General features: G+C 43.3%; 1 protein-coding gene across 2 annotated transcripts in view; it reads right to left on the reverse strand.

Moving 5' to 3' along the window:
• LOC110002721 (PDZ domain-containing RING finger protein 4-like) overlaps positions 1–17,754 on the reverse strand; it is a 119,780-nt gene that overhangs the window by 36,999 nt on the left and 65,027 nt on the right. Inside the window, exon 1 of one of the 2 annotated variants that reach the window (XM_020658386.2) lies at positions 14,074–14,510. The exons of the other annotated variant lie outside the window; for it this stretch is intronic. Within the exon in view, the coding sequence (XP_020514042.2) occupies positions 14,074–14,142 (69 nt within the window). The 5' untranslated portion in view covers positions 14,143–14,510. Of the gene's footprint in view, positions 1–14,073; positions 14,511–17,754 lie in introns of those variants that run through there. 2 annotated transcript variants of the gene reach the window in all.

The raw sequence follows: 17,754 nt of genomic DNA on the forward strand, positions 1-17,754 counted from the left end.
ACTAGACACCACAAGCTGAGGGAAGCCGAGGAGTCGGGCACCTCAGCAGGGAGTAACGGACCACTTTAGCTGAAGAGGAAGTTTTTCTTTTGTTCTTATCTGCTGGACGTTTTGTGTAAAGTTGGCGAGTGATTGGGTTCATTTATACTACGGCAGCCACTTGGCAAGGATCCACACTCCATGTGGAGCCAATGTAACACTAGAATCGGACCAAATGGCTCTCTCTATTGGAAGGCAGGGAGGAGGAGGGTGGGGGTAGTGGTGGAGGGCATCTGCTCAACATTTACCTAGTGTTTTATAATTAGATGTGCGCAACTGCTTGGGAGCAAAGCGTCTGTTGCGCTGAGATTTTCTGATAACAATTTGAATACTTTGAAGCAGGCGGAGGAGGGCCGTAGATGGGCATAATTAGTGAAGATAATAAAATATGAATCATACTCCAAGTGAAAAGAAATCTGTGCTCCAAACATACAGAGCAATGGGAGCATGGAAGTTGGTCATGACAAATGCTTAATGGTGCCAAGCAGCAGTAGGGCAACCTGTTAAAGCCTCCTCACATCTGGCACTTGTAGTCGTCTCCCTCGATCTGTTTCGCGCATTTAACTCTCTGCCAAACACCAACATTTAGCACAGGAGGATAATAGCTCAGTGGGTGCAGAAATAGAGTCCATGTGGAGACAGAGTGATACTCAACAAAGACTCTCCCCGCTGTTTAAAGGAGAAGTCACAATACATTGTTTAGATTATACACAGACCTTTCAGGCATAGTTGGATGTGGTTTCAGGAATAGCATCTGTAAACCTCATAGCATTAATGAACAATGGCTCTGTTGGGTATATTATCATAGAGCCTGCATAATACAAGGTCTGTAGAACGAGATCATTTTTCTGTGATTAATTACATCTATGGAAAACATGAAAATATCCATTTTAAATAAGGTCAGTTGCTGCAACTAGCACACATACTGTGTTAACATAGTGTCGTAAAACATTCCACAAATAAACCCAAATGGGTTCATCATGTCTCTGTAGTTAATAATATGGCTGGCTATTAATTACCTAAGAAAGGGGATGGCTCTGTCTGTAGGAAAAGCTTACTGTTGGTCAAAAGCTTGGATGTGAACTAATGATTAATCCAAATATTGTGTATATATGTCCAATCGCCTCACCAACCTTAGTGACGATTAAATGTTTAAGTGCAAAAGGCGTACATACTATAAGAGCCAAACTTTGTTACGGTGCTCTTGCTGAATCATTTTGTATGAAGGGCTTTTAAGGTGTCTAAGGGAAGTTCAACAATTTGGGATATATTCGTATTTGCTTGGAGGTTGTCAAAGGATTATTATTTGCTGCCTAGTCATTATAAGATAGGCTATAAGTTACTGACGGATAATAGTATGAAGCTAGAGCTAGCGAATGGTTAGCTTAGCTTTAAGCTAGTCCGGCTCTGTTCCAAGTTACATTAGTAACTGTTGTTCTCCTAGTTCAACTTATTGCCTACTCACCAAGGATCCTATCAAATTAGCCCCATAAACTTTTGTTTCACTTTTTTATAGACTGAACAATCAACATATGTGTTGTTAGGCAGATTTGATGAATAACTTTGGACAAATCAAATTAGGGGATTCCTTCTGCTACTATTCTGTATGCTAAGCTATTTTCTATGGCGCTCCATGAAACTGACCTGTTGCTAGAATTAAATCTAGTGTATTGTTTAAAGTTGAACTGTTACTTTAATATGTAAACAGTGAAGCTGATTCACTGGACAGGGTAATTCAATTCAATATACAACTCTTATCTCTTATGCCCTGTCTTCTGGCGAGCCTAATGTTCCTGAGAGCACGGGAGATAAAACAGGAGAGCTGTTTGAAATTGACTTTCAAATGAACCCACCTGGTTCAGCTGGCAGACACAGCATTCATTTGAAATTTGGATAACACGAGGATCATGCAGGATTATTCACTCCGGCGATGATCAGTCCTCTACTCTCACCCTCCCTCTGTCTTAATTTGTAGTCACCTAAAGTTTTACACATGCAGGGGACAGTTCACGCATTATCAGTTATCATACAGATGGATTTGATTGAACTTTACAAATAATATATCTTTTTCCCTCCCGAGTGGGGTTTTATTTATTATCAATGGGGGCATAAATCCCAGCTTTATCCTCGCTGCCATTGTGTATAAATAAAGCCTGCTTGTGTGATTTTTCCTTTTTGATCAGTTTTAGTACTTCATGGCTAAAAAGTGACACCTGTATTTATTAATGCTACATATTTTAGACGAATGCCTTCTCCAGGCTTCCAACCTAGAGTGGCCGTATTCTGGCTTAAGAAAGCCTATATATCTTTGATCCACCTGGGGCCATCTATGAGGTGTTGGCTGCAGTGTGGACTTGTCAGACAAAGACAGAGTGGGAAGCGGAACTCCCTCAGTTATGAGACTGCCAAATTCATTCCTGTACCAAGAACAGGCAAGAGTGATAGATTTTCCCCCAAGCAACAGGGATATTTCCAGACTCCCTAGTTCCTGAAATACAACTTTCTCCCTGGAGCAGAGGAGAATCTAGTGGAGAACTGAAAAAGCATGATGTGATGTTTTGGTGTGCACATTGACACACTTGCATAAACCCACCTTTTAGACTAAACAGACGCGGGAGTGTCAAGTTGGAGATATCTGCCTGCTCCTTGTCCTTTTTTTTGTTATTTCACAGCATTCTGTCAGTTCCCTGATGAATAGCAGCCCTGAGGTGGAGGAAGAAGCCCATCCTCATCCCACCCCCTGTCTCTCTATCCCCAAACATATTCTGCTATTGATTCATTTACAAGAAGTCAAAATGCACTCAGTGTCTAAAAACAGACATTCCTGTATTGATTACCTCGGCGTTATTCCCTCAGGCGAACCTCTGAGGAAAACACTGTTTCCAAATCAGATTCACTTTAAATGCTATTATTATAAACCGTCTGCAATTTCAAGTCAATATCAGACCTTTTGTGCAACTATATCTGATGTATGTAGAACTTGCATGAATCACAGACCTTGTTACGGTCACATAAAGTCTGTTTTTGTTCTTCTTGCATCCGTCAGTCACTGTCTGATGTTTTTTTTTTTTTTGTTGGGAAGCTCTCAGCGTGTCTGTGCGATGACAACAGCCACTCCTACTCAGCGTTTGACAAGCGGAGGAGAGAAACTGACATGGACCGATGACACTCACAGTTACTGACATGCCGATGACACTAATGGACTACCACTCAGCGCTCCCCTGACATTATCCAGTCACTTCTTTCTTGATCTGTTTACCTCTGACTTGCACAATCCGCCCCACAATTCAAATGGGCATGTCCTCTGAGACTGCGGTAAACACTTTGTTTACAGTTGATCTACTTCTTAACACAGTAACGGATCTAATCCGTCGAATATGTCTTGAAGTTCAAGTCGCCTACTTGTAAGTCTGGTTGTTCTCTGCAGCCCCATTCACTTCCCAACAATATGCAGGCAACGATAAAGTTGACATAAAATGAAGTAAGGTTTAGATGTAATAATAAAAAAGTATATTATGTGTTCTACAATTCTAAAATTAACTTAGCAGACGCTTTTATCCAAAGCGACGTACATCAGAGAGTATACTGCACTTATACAGTATAGCTTCCATAACCAGCAATCTAAATTTCTGTTAAAATAATTTACTTGAGAGTCTATATATGTAATTAAAGATTATGCTGGTGCATTAAAAGGCTGATAGAATAACATTCCTATATTTTTTTTTAAGTTTTTACAACTCAATCCTTGAATACAACTTCACTTTGCAACAGAATAAGGCAGGAGGTCCCCCCTCCTCCTCCTCCTCCTCCTCAGTGTGCCAGTCTGCCTGCAAGTGTTGTAGCTGTGAGAGAAGTGAGGAAGAAGGCCTGACTGTGAGAGGATCTGCATTGTGTAGGAGGTGCTGGGCTGACTGCAGTGCTGCGGGGGAGAAAACACGGTCGCCACTCCAACCCTCGTAAGATACAATCCACTTTCTGCTGTGAACTTCTGCTAGCTGCTGTTTCAACAACAATGTGCTGTGTTGTAAAAAATAATCTTCTATCTCACTCACGTACATAGAAAATGAAGTGCGCCTCGGTTTCACTGCCGCGTTCAAACGGCACGTTCTTTTCTCCTTTCTTCTGCAACAAACTATCATAATGAGGAGGTTTGATTAACGCTTCCTAATGAAACATTTCTTCCAAATCAATTCACCTGCAGACCCTGCTTACTTCACATTCTAATGGTATTGGACTTTAAAATGGATTTTGCGATCCAGTTGAATTTCATTTACACTGAGGTGTCCACTCAAACTCTGCCCACATTGATGAGGCATTGATTTTATTCGAGCAAGGTTGGAGTTTAAAAAAGCTATTGTGACGCTCTCATTGCTAAGGCAGCTCATTAAACGGGGAGGCCTCTGGAACTGTGTCAGCGTGTCACTGACAGCAGCAGCAGCAGCAACAAAGACGCCACATCTCTGCTCGCCACTGTGGACTTAAAAGGGACAGTTGTTTATTTGTGCGTATGACGTACTTAGTCATTATTAGTCATATTACTTACTTACTTAAGAGTATATTTGTTTTTGGAGAGGCAGGCAAATGTACCAACAATGGACTGCTGTGGATGAGGTCTGCAGAAAAGTTTGAGCCTTAAAAAGACAACAAAGACAATCCAAAATCTGTTCATGTTGACCCTACAGTTTTTTAAGATTTTCACTACTTCACCTTGGTTTAAAAAAAAATCCTTTCCTATAGTTCATTTATTCATTTGTATTTTCTTGAATTGGCTGTCTCTTCAAGAAACCCCTGACCTGTACAGCTGATCTGGGGGGGAATACATTGTCTCGCAAGTGTAGGAATAACATACTTCTGTGGTCCAGAAAAGGAAAGCCAAGTAGGGCTGTCTGGGCCCTGAGGACAAATATAAGCGATCCACATTTCAAAAGATAGCACAAATGTATACAAATATTGATCTATTTGTTGGGACTCTGGCAAGCTTCTCTAAAAAAGTGCCGTACTAACTGAAGATAATACACCCTTTATTAAGAAGTAATCCATACAACCACACTTCAAAACATCCAGAGCATCCTTTTAAACACCCCACATTGCTATCTGAAAACAGGCACCCTGAAGACACATTTGAAAAACAAGGCTAAGGGCTTGTTGCTTTGCTTTTGTGCTCTGGCTAATAATTCCTGATAAACTGGCTCCTCATGTGAGATAGCTAATGTCACTGCAGCGCCACATTCATGGAGCATCTTATCGCCTTTCTCCCCGAAGGCCTGGCCATGCAAGGAGAAGGCAGGGGGGTGTGAGTCTGTGCCGCCCTTCTCATCAAACGGCTGACAGGCCGGGCTTATCGCGGGCGCTGCAGGGGGTGCCCGCTGACCTGTGGAGTGACACCCAGCACGACTGCCTAACCCAGGGGGCTTTTTGTCACCCAGGCGCCCCCCCCCCCCCACCGCCCCAAATGTCTCCCCTCCTCCTCCTTCAACCCCAGCACACACAGCCTGATCTCCTGACCTACTGCAGCATCAGTCATCCTCTCACGCAGACGGCAGTGAGTGTGTGCACGGACACACACCTGTCACAGACGTGCCGCTCCTCCCGAGGCACCGCACTCATGCAGAGGTGAAAGTATGAAAGTCAGAAAAGCAGAAAAGGTGGAGTGAAAACAGACAAAGAGGGAAATAAAGGTCCACCGCGAAAAAACTGGAAGCTTTGTCACCTCTTCTAACCGACTATAGATCACACTTGCAGCCTCGGCCCTGACACCATCCTATTTCTCCAAATGTCAGCGGAGATGTTGGAGCTGATATCTTGCGGCTGGGGGGGGGGGGGAGACTGGACGCTGAACACATTGTATCACACTGATAAGAGAAGCTTCTGTGTTCTGCCAGGTCCTCTTTTCATTTCACCAGCAGAGAAAATGTATTACTTAGTTTTGGCAACAGACAGCACCCACAAGTTGCTGCTTGTCTTAAGCATTCAAGCTAATTTAAAAAGAATGCAGAGGCTTTTTAAATCGGGTAGAATGATTTATATCTGAACCAATTCACTTGCCCACTTTGATTGCTGCAGCACCTGCTGGTTTGGTTTGTCGTCCGCCTGGCAAACCAAGAGGCATCCAAATCAGCCGTGAGGGGTGCTTTAAAACCGCCTACCTTCTTTTGGTAAAAAACGAAAACAAAACCATTCCGCACCAGAATCAAAACTTACAAGGAGGACATACTGGCTGCTTCACTGTTGACACAGAAGTCAGCACTTCAACATGCTTTCCTAAATGTCCGTTCATTATGGTGAATTCGTTTATCAAGTGAATAGGCCAGTGGATAGAGAAGGAATTGGGGAGAGGGAGTGGGGGATAATTCCGGGGCCACTTGAGGACGACAGCCTCTGTTCATGGGGCGCAGGACCTAACTGCTAGGACAACCGGCGCTCTATGGTCAACAGAAACTTTGATAAGTTGGACTTATCAGCATTAAGGCATCACCTCATTCTCTGCTGTGTTGAATGGCAACAAAAGCGCACTGAGGACAGTTTATTGCATTACTCTGATTGGTGCCAAAAAAGAAAAAGCACACATTTTTCACTTTCCTAAGAGGAGCCTGCTGAGAGAACAATGAGTAGAGCACAGATACATAAACATCTCATGGAAAGTAACCCGACAGATTGGTCGAAAACAAAGAAAGTGCTCTCAGTTTCAGGAGATTAACGTTTCTTATTCATTATGGTTGTCGTATTGCATTTCTTGCAGAAAAGTCCTTCTTTCCCGGCACAGAATCCGCTCTAATTGGAAGGAGAAGGGATGATGTGTTATTGTGAATGGCGATAAATTAATGAGGGCCCTTCTGTCTGCTTAAACTCCGATAATCAGCTAAGAGGCACCCTGGATGCAGATGCACAGCCCCCTGTGTGCGTCCCATAGCTCTTTGTTTTCAATGTTTGTAGTGAAAAAGCACAAGCTGTCAGGTCTGCTCTCACTCTGCACATGATAAACACACACATTCACGCAAACAAATGAACAGAAGTCGAGAGCAGAATTCAACCGTCTGAAGACTTCCCGGGTATAAAAGCGACCACATACACACAGACACACACACATGCGAACGAACTTGCAGCAATCAAGCATGGACGCAAAGCAGTGTTGACACAGACGCACATTATTCTGACTCTACACTTGCATTTTCTATGCACAAATGCACGCTCATATTACCATAAACAGTCATGCTCATGGTAAAAAAAAAAAAGCTGCATAATGTTGAGTTATTCTGAGGGCAACAAGTCATGGCTAATAATAACGGGGGTAGAAAAAGATGCATCCTTTGTGCTTTATAGATATGTAAAGATATTTTAACAAACAAAAAGACCAGGACAGAATGTCTTTTATATCCTCCACGTCACAATAGAGTGCTGTCAACCATCTCTTTACACACACACACACACACACACACACACACACACACACACACATAACATCTGAGTCATCTGACGCCCGGTTCATTTCATTAAACAGACGCTCTGGTTCACTGGGGATTGGCCCTGAGATACTTAAGGCATGTAGTTCATTTTCTCCGTCTCTCCTCCAGTCTGATTGAAGCTGACGCCCTTTGATCCTGAGAATGTGAAAGTGCAACATCCACTAAGACGAGGCTGGATGTGACTCACAGATGACGCCACGCTGATGTCATCCGCTGAATGCCGTACACACCGTAAGTGAAATTACTTCCGTCCCTATGAATTAATGAGACGATTGAAGTATAAAAAAAAACAAGGAGAGCGAATGAGTATAATGACCTCCACGACTTTGTTTGCTTCTATAATTGGTTTCCTTGTTGTTTCCGGGCACGTCCACGAGACAATAACCTCCTACCACAGCCCCTCTCTGAACAGCAAACAGCCAAAACAAGTACTTTCCACTTTCACCTCGGCATTGATATGGAGAGAAATGCGTTCTCTTGCTAAACAGCCTCGGCTCCCTAAGGGAAATGGCATGTCGTCGTTTGTTTTGTGCAGCTTTTCCTCGGCAGTGGCTGTGATTGAGATGAGATCAGGGCAGATAGACCGAGGCACATACAGGAGATAAAACTCATTTTGGAGAGCTATGTTCACGTTGGGTTGGAGAGGCACGTGGAGACGAGTGGGACCACAGACTTGACGTGTGGCTGGAAAGGTCAGCGGGGTTCTTATTGAGATAAGAAACAGATGAAAAGGTCAATTCATCAGCTCTCTCTTAAATCCCTCCTCCTCCTGCACTTTGAGATTTAGCGGACTGACTGATAAAAAAAAAACGTTGACTTCAAGCCTTGTGGCAAATGTGGCATCATCTGTTTCCGAGGTCTCTTACATAGAACAACATTGTGTTTGAAAAGAGCTGTCCATTCTTCCTAAACAAGCGATCCATGTGAGGTAATACGTCTGTTAGATGATGAGGCTGTGGTTCTGCAATTATCTGCAGCATCTTCAAGCTGATAAGTATGAGAACAGCATCAGAGGCTGAGAATGGAGCTAAGCAGGTGAATACTGCTCCTGCGTAAACATCCTAAGTGGAAAAAGATCACATCGGTAGATTTAGATCTCAATTCCAGCTGCGGGGAAACCCGGAGACAGACAGTGTCGAGGCTCACAGACATCCATTTATGTTGTAATCAAACAGTGATGACTGACAGATCAGTACTTCATTGTAAGAGGCCGTCGAATGAAGCACAGAAAGAGCGCAATAGACGTAATGGGAATCGTTCTTTTAATGTATAATAAGGGCTTTAAAACATGGACATTTGTATTATTGTGTATTTGGAGTTCTATATTTTAAAGCCCAGCATATATTTCAGGCTAATCTATTCTGTGCGGACACAAGATCAATCAAGCAGCATGTTTCTATCTCTCCTCCCCCTCTATCTTCACTTCTATCAATTTTAATGGTTGAGGGACATCCTCAAAAAAAAAAGAAAAAAAAAGAAAAGGAAAACAAAGATAATGGGACAAGAAGATGGATGAGAACATTTGTAGCTAACTGTCTGGAGATAGCGCTGAAGATGTGGTGGGGGTTGAGAGCAAGGTCCGAAAGCCTTAATGTACCGTCAAAGCCATTACAGGCACATGCATACTCAGGGAAGTGATGTGGAATGGAATGCTTGGTTCAGATTTCCCCCCCCTCCCCCCTCCAAGGTGGATACCCATTTGTTATTGGACCCGGTTTAATCAATTCAGTGATCGTTTCCTCAATCAGTTGAGTCATTCATTTTTTATATAATGTCAGACAAATCTAGAAATTCTGAGCGTGATTTGGTTCATCATTGGATGAATTCTGACATATCCTGTTTGCAATCATTTGAAACAAAGAAAAAAAAAAGGGCTACGTGACAATTAAGAAGATTTTTTTTTTTTTGGTAGTAACACATCAAGCAGTAGTTTCTGAATTTGTCTCAAATTGATGTAAAATGTCAAATAAATGGATTTTGACTGTGACGTTTATGAGTTTTCTCCTCACATCATCAGTTGTAATTCCAAGCCAATAAAATTGTATTTTTGAACCAATTTCAATCATCCTCAGCTGTCATTTTTATGCACACAAACCTGCACCTTTTAACCTTGATAGTAATGTATCTCTTCTGGACTGTTATGAGTGACACCAGTCAGACATTACAATTATCAATTTTTCCCAGGGAAAGTCTCTTTGAGTAATCAGTTTTGCAAGTGCTAAAGCTACATGTCAACTATCATTTAAATAGACTTTTACTTTCAGAGCCAGAGAAACTTTAAGATTGCCCCCTCCCAATTTGCAACACTAAATACAAAAAGCCAAACTAACGTCCCTGCTTACTTAGAATCTGCTGCAGGCTTTCATTGTAGTGATCCATGCAGCTCAGCGCAGCTTGCCAAACCCTTTTTCTCAGGAAGCCTGGCTGCTGTGATAGTTGCTCAACCTTTTATGAATTCATATCCATTACACACATGGCCAGTGTTGTTGCACAGGCAGCAACAAGTCAGCTGTGTCCTCCTCAGACCTTTCTCGAGCCACAGGTTTGACATCTGGGGCTACAAAGCAGAACTTAACATCAACCTCGCTGCAGGACCATGCTCATGGGGATCTGCCTTAGCCCCAGTAACAAATGAATTCCGGATCTGCTTCATTTCACGTCTGCCTGTCCGTCCTGTCCTGACAACCTGGTGTCAGTGCTCAACAGGACATCGCTAAACTCTGAGATTCCGTTACAGTCGTCTCCTGAGCGCTTGTCACACTCGAAAATTCATGAGCATGGCTTTCTGTTTTTTTTAGTTAGAATATTCTCTAAGACTGTTTTTGTTTCCCGTAGACAGTTATCTGTGTGTGTGTGTGTGCTTGTGAGTGTCTTCAGTGTGTGTGTGTATGCGTGTGTGTGTGTGTATACAAGTGTGTGCGTGTGTGTGTGCCTCATTCTCATTCATATGCACCAGCAAGTTATCAGGGACTGCTGTGCCTCATTGAGCTGAGAAGCTGCTTTCCATTTATTTCTGAAATGCAGCAAGAGTTATTCTGCACTCGTCTAATAAAACTTATAGAACTGGATCTTCTACTTTAAAAACATTTGACGCAAAAAGAAATCCAGGCTCATTGGCAAATTACAAAAAAAAAGGAAATGGATAAGGAGGAGGTTTTTATAGTGTGTCCTGCTCAAGTTGAAATGAATTAGAGAGATTTATGAGCATTAGCAGTCTGCTACTGTAGCCTAGCTGTGGCCTAACAGTTGAGTTAAGAACCCTAAAAAGTACTTGTTGGTCCTTTCATTTTGTTTGTTCACAAAAGGCTTTTTGTTGTAAGAAAAATAAAATCATTAATGCATCGACACTCTTGCAGTCTGCAAAAATCTAATTCTACCCACATAACTCTGGGCTACGCTGTGTTGCTCTTCCCATCAACATCTGCTATTCTGCTAATTAGCCCCAAAAAAAGCCACACATCGCTGGGCTTCAGCGGTGCACAGACAATATGTGACACTCACGAGGGGAGCTTATGGACACAATGGGACTCACATAGCTCTGCCAGATCACAGAGCGAATACAACTACAGTATGTTATTGTTTGCAAAAATTGCCTGAGCAACAGCTTTGTGGAGAATGCAGGCGGTAAGACTCTGGATGACCGTAGCATGGGAGCTGATGATCCTCAAATCAATAGGTTCAACAAGGATCCATCCAATTTAAGAATGGACTTCCTACTCCCTCTCCTCTGCACAGGGGACAATCATTGGGAGGTTAACAGAAGTGGAATCCAGCAGAGAGCAGGCTAGAGCAAAGGTTGAAACAAATGTGACCAAGGTAGATGAGAGATCAGAGGAAGAGAAGAGAAGAGAGTGAAAGACAGAAAAAAAAAGAACAATGCATGAGGGACGATCAGCAGGCGTCATAAATATAAAACAAAGTTGGAGCATGGAGAGCCAGGAAAAGAGTAAGGCCATGTGTCTTTTTGTGCAGGCAAGAAAGCTGATACAATAAATAAAGAATGTCAGCACTGTGAGATAGCTTTGCAGGCCAGCTGCGAAAGGTGAGCACATTTCCATGCAGAACACCCGCAGCCGTGAGAACAGGGAGAAGGTGGGGGGGGGGGGGGAATGGAGAGAGTGAGGGAGCTGGCTAGTCATAAATCTCCCACAGCTACTGGGGTCAGGCAGACAGAGAGGGTGTCAAAATTGTTTCTAGGTGCGAAGGGAAGGGGAGGAAGGTGGCTAACCAACCGCTGTGACTGACTCCTGCTCCCGAATCAACCCGCTGCAAGGCCGGTCAGTCACGCTGTGACACCAGGAAACCACTTCTATCTCATTTGCATACACATATGACAAACTCTGAGTAAAGAAGCCTGTGTGTGTGTGTGTGTGTGTGTGTGTGTGTGTGTGTGTCCGTGCGTGCACGCGTGGTATGAATGTATATGTCTGGGTGTGTGGGTGTGTGGGTGTTTCTGAACAGCAGACAGACAGCATAAAAAGGAAGAATAAAGAACTGAGCGAGGAGTAGTGAGAATGGAAAACATGGGGCGAAGGGTGAGAGCTGTGCCAGCTACAGCTAGACAGATGAGACAATAAGTAAGAAACAGGATTAGGTATCTGGATGTGCAAGCAGCATGCGAAGCTTCCCCGCTGTCACAACACAACTCCTGACCACAAAGACACAGTGACACACTTCTGTAGCTGCAGGGAGAGCTCTGCTACATGAAGCAGACTCCACTCTCTGTCTGAACCTTTATTTCTGTCATTGTGCTGCTGCTTTTTATGTTTATGTGGAGGATGTACTGCTTGTTTCGTAGTCCCTGAGGACATGTGTGAGCACGTGAGAAAATGTCTTTGAGAGGGAGGATATGAGATGTATCCCTGTAATAACTTGTCCTTCTCATCTTTTTTTGACCTCTTAAGTCTTTTACCCGCATTAGCAAGGTGTCAGCTAATTCCTTCTTTTCCTTTTTGTATCCTTTCCCCCCCCCCTCCCTTACTTTGTCTCTAGCAACGGCATCTTTAACGGCTTACTCTCTATTCCCATCCCAGTCTTTATCCTCCATGCACTACATCCTTCCCGCCTCTCCTCCCACAGTGGTGATCAGAAAGTAGCTGCTGATGTAGCAGCTCCCGCCTGAGCCGGCTCCGTATATCAGTGGGTGGACAGACATGCCACAGAGCCCCTGTCAACAGTGAGTGTGCCCTGGAGACTGGCCCACTTGGTGGATACTGATCCCCTCTGCTAAACCACAAGAAAAGGAGTTGACGCAATTTTTTTTAAGAGAGGCACAAAAAGCCAAGATAAGCACAGAGACAGCACTATTTTTATGTTCCTCCCGAGGAGAGGAGAGGCAGGCACTGTGCTGGCTACCTACTCATCCTTCATGCTCCCTGGACTATTCTTTCTGTTTGCTCATATTAAGCAGACCATTAGCGGATGCATCCTTCTTTATTGCTGGTCTAGAGGCTTGCTGCACAGCTTTCACCTGTCATTCATGCAGCTCTAAATTTTGACGGACAATTTCCACCACCAGACTTCTGGAGCGTCTTAGGTTCGAACACAAACTGATTGCTACAGGCAGTGGTTGAGTCAAGATAGTTTACCTTTCTTGCTCCCTCTCACCCTGTCTCTTCACAAAGATAAGAAGACATTTCACGTCTAATTAATGTATAAAACGGCTAATGAGGCTGTGATCACAGTGGCGTGAAGGCAGACAATACTGGAGAGGGAGGGGGAACACTCCACTTCCAGAAACATGGAGCTTCACAGTTAGTATCCTGTCGAAGGATGCTGATGAGGAGAGCGGAGGTGGTTTGGTGCATGCTTGTTTATCTGTTAAGCTTAACGACATTTTGAGACATTGTCCTCTGCCTATAAGTCTTTGAAACACCCAGAAATAAAAAAAAAGCTCTGGTGTCATTTCTTTTAAGCAATTATTCTGCTGTTTCATCAGAAGTCTAACAAAAAAAAACTAAGCTGAAACTGTAATAATTGTACGTGCATGTACTGAGATGAAGACCATTCGTAGAAAGTATTCTCAAACAAGTAAAAAAAAAAAAAACTGAACTGTCTAAGGGCAGCACCAAAAATGCCAAACGAAAACTTTAAATGCAGAGTGAGAATTCAGTCTTTGACACATTCTGAGTCACTTTCAAGGACTCTGGAATTGGCCCAATATTTTCTCTATGTACTCAGCTGCTACTATTTTAATAAAAATAGCCCATTCATGCTGCAAAATGAATGGGCTCCACACTGTCTGCTCTCTAAACAACTGCTCATTACTCAAAACACATCTGCTGGTACGTAAGAAGCGCTCTCTCTCTCTCTCTCTCTCTCTCTCTCTCTCTCTCTCTCTCTCTCTCTCTCTCTACATTATACTGCCTCACTTTCATTTTGTGTAGCAATCCCTCATTCATGCCTATTCAATCTTCCCCCTAAAACACTCCCAACAAGGCTCACGTCTCTGCTTTTTGAACCAGTAGCCTGGAACTGCTCTCTGCAAGGCACGCATAATTAATCATATACAACGACACACACACACACACACGCACAAATCGATGCTGGAGTCAGCCGTGCCTCTGCTCACCTGGGCAATCTCATACAGCAGCTTGTAGTGTTCCTCTCGCTTCTGTAAAGTGCACAGATTGCAGCCCATTATAGTCGTCGTGAAAACGCCAGGCGTCCAATTCTCCCCGAGTAGTGGTGCTACGGACACAGGGGGTCACCCTCCACACTGGAGCGCTGGTTCTCATCAGTCACTCCTTGGCTGGCATCTCTCTCAGGCGTCCCATTCACACACAGACGTCACAAACAAGCACCGCTCAGAAGAGGAACTGCAAAGCTCCTGCTGAGTCTTACAGATGAGGGTTCAGATGTGATCAGCAGCTTCAGCTTCAGTGGTACAAGTAGCAGCAGCCGTGTCAGCATCAGCCCGTGTGTCTCCTCTCTCCTCTCTCCCGCTCCCTCTATTTCACACACATGAACACACTCGCATGCCTGAGTTGTGACTCTAGCTCACTCAGACACTCCCCCCCCCTTTTTTTTTTTTTGTCCTCCGTGGTGTCAGCGCACATGACTACGCTGATACCAGCTCATGAATAATGAGGGAGGATGCTGTGATATACATGAGGAAGGTGGGGTCAGGGGAGGGGACTGACGGAGAGGGAGGAGCGAGCGCAGGAGAGCAGGAGAGCAGGAGAGTGGGTTCATTAAAACTGAGGCACAACTACACAATGAGCTCCTTTGTGTGAACAGCTCTTGTGAGGAGGCTGAGCAGGGCTGACTGTGGGAAGACGACACACACGGTGGAGAATAGGAGGTGTACTAAAGCTTGATGGTAACCAGTTTGTGTTTGAGGCTATTCGTTAACTGTTTGTTTGCATCATAATTGGAGGAGGTTGTATGTGTTGTTGATACCTGGAGGAATCAATTAATTACTGTGGTAAACGAAAACTAAGGCAGTAAATATAACTACATCATTAAATGGTATAATGTCAAGAGCAAAATTCTTTGATGAATCAAATTAAATGAATAAGTTTAAAGCTAAGTTGTGCTTCTTTTGTTTGCTCTGTAACAGTTTTTTAGGGTGTATTGTTTTGATTTGGACATTTAGTATTCACTTTTTGGTATTGTTGTGTTTTACTAGTCCAAAATTAATTTGAAAGAAATTGTCAAAATTTGTCAAGTCATGAGGAAGACTTTCAATGTGTAGCCATATAAAGTGTCTACTCATTTCTTATTCAGCTCCTACAGTTGGAGCTTGAAAGTATTCTCTATTTATTCAATATATTAATTTCTCTATCCACAGAAACACAATATAAAATTATTTTTAATCTTTATTGTCCAATAAATCATATATTTCATCGTCTTATGAAAGATTTCTTGTGATGGAAGCATTTTTGTTTTTACAACCAGCAGAAGTTATTAATCAATTAATTGAAAAAAATGACTCCATATTTTTACTGCAAAAAAAAATCTAAGTTGCAGTCATTCTTCTAATGAGCAGACAAGAGACTCTACAGTGTCTACTTACATTATCTCATTCTGAGAACAGAATTTAACATACATCGGTGCTGAACTGTCTTCAAAGTGTAATCTGGATTGACACAGGCTGCTGGGGATGAAAAATGGCACAGGAGGAAAAAAGGAATGATTGCATACTTATAACTCAGTAGGCACAACAGGTGTCATTGATAACAGGGGTCTTCATAGCAAATTGGCAATCAGGAAAGCAAGCGACTTCAGACACTCTCTATCAGCCGCAGCCTTCTCTCAAACTGCGATAATTACGAGACAATAGACCTTGGCTATTGTCTCCACCATGGAATCCCCCTTTGCTAGCAGGAAGCTACACTAACGAGCAATAATTGTTAACAAATTGGCCTCCCAGCAAACAGCAGGGCTCGCTGTGCAGGAGACAGCTAAGAGTAGAAGAGCGCTCATCAGCCGGCTACTGGGCATCCCACCCCCAGGGGCCCTTCATAATCCGATTTTCTGGGCTTTAATTTTGCTGCACTGCCTGGAGGCCAGCCAAACAGAAACCTACATCATACAGCACCATTATGGCTAATACAATCCACCATCCTTCCTCTCCATCTCCACCACCTAAACCATCCATCCTACCATCCACTCCTCATCCTGAAGATGCCATGAGGGTTGTTGTTGTTTTTTTTTTTTTTTACTGTTGCCAGGCAATATCAAAACCATGAAGAGCTGTTCACTAAAGAGTCAATTTGACATCAAAGGGTCTTGTTGAGAGCGGGGATATAATATTGCTTTTGATGAACAGGGGGGCTATTTGCTTTGGGTACAATGGACTGTGGAAAAAAAAAATCTGAGTTGGAGGCAGACTGAAATAGAGGACCAAAGCTTTGGATTGCTTTTGAGTCAGAAGAACTTCCTGTCTGGATACCAGTATCTGTACCAGTTGACCAGTATCGGTATCAAGTCTCTGGAGCTGTGTAAAACGCAACAATGGGTATCAGCTGCTTCAAACACCAGCAGGCTCTTACAGTACATTACTAACAATGAGTTTCTGTGATGCTGTGCAGCCACCACCTGATACCTGCATGATAAATACAGACATGATGAGATTAAACGGAGAAAAGTGAAGCAGCGTTTGATACAGTCACCATACATATTAAAGTATCAACACTACACTTCCTGTTTGTACAGCAGATCGATTTGCGGATCACATTCAGCCCAAACTATTGGGGATGATTCCAACGGACCCGGTATCAGCTGTGATCCGTTTAACCACTGGATATTAGACTGAAGAAGAGCTGACGGCATCCAACATAATTCCAAAAGAAGAAATTTAGTCAGGGTTTAAATCTGGATGACCATCACTCTCTGATGTTGCACTCACTGACCCCTAAAGGTTAAGAAGCTCATCGGTCACGCAAATGCTCTTTCTCATCATCTGTGCAGCGAGGCTGATACTGTAGCCTCTGCCTGCGGTCAAGCAGCACCACTGGATGGGACACGCAGAGTGAAGGATGCTCTTTGAAGAGTGCATTAAGACTGATAAAAGCACTCCTGAGGTGCTTTATGGCTGCGGGTTTTACTACGTGACGGCTTGAATTTACCTGAGACTGCATTTCCGATGTGACCTGAGGGTGAGATTGGCACATTAAAGATACATTTAGTAAAAGCATTCACTCTCTGACAGGGTGAAGCTTTACTGGATGTATAATCTGTCTCTTAGCCTGTCCCTGGTCGGGCTTTAATGTGGACGTAATGATCGATGTTAACAAAATGTAAGTAACTTGGTTAATCAATTTCACTGTTTAACATTTGTAAGGGAAATGAAAGTAGCTATCTTATGTCTTACACATTCTGTATTTCATCTTGATGGCCACAGAGTCCGTCTCCTTCTCATGTCCTTTCCTACTGTCCAGCGGTCGTTTATCATCCGTCCTGCCCTTTGCCAGCTCGAGTAGAAACAGGCCCTCAATCGTGTTCATTCTCTCAGTTAATGGGCCTCACATCGCTGGACATGGAGAAGCGATTTGTCCTCGCTGTGATGGGTGTATTTCGAGGTTTCTTCAATTGCATTTTTGACAAACTGATATTTGAGCTCACCTCAAACCTGGAGGTATAACCTTCAGCCAAGTGTGTAATGTAGGTATATGGCCAAGTTGTAAACCCTGGTGGCCTCAGACATGCCTGCCAAGCACTCATTCTGCAACAGTCTCTTTCCTTGGTTGGTCTGTTGGTCTACTCTTACTATACACATTCAACAACTAAATTAGCAACAACATCACAA

This window comes from Labrus bergylta, chromosome 7 (assembly GCF_963930695.1).
Source record: "Labrus bergylta chromosome 7, fLabBer1.1, whole genome shotgun sequence".
Taxonomy (NCBI): domain Eukaryota; kingdom Metazoa; phylum Chordata; class Actinopteri; order Labriformes; family Labridae; genus Labrus; species Labrus bergylta.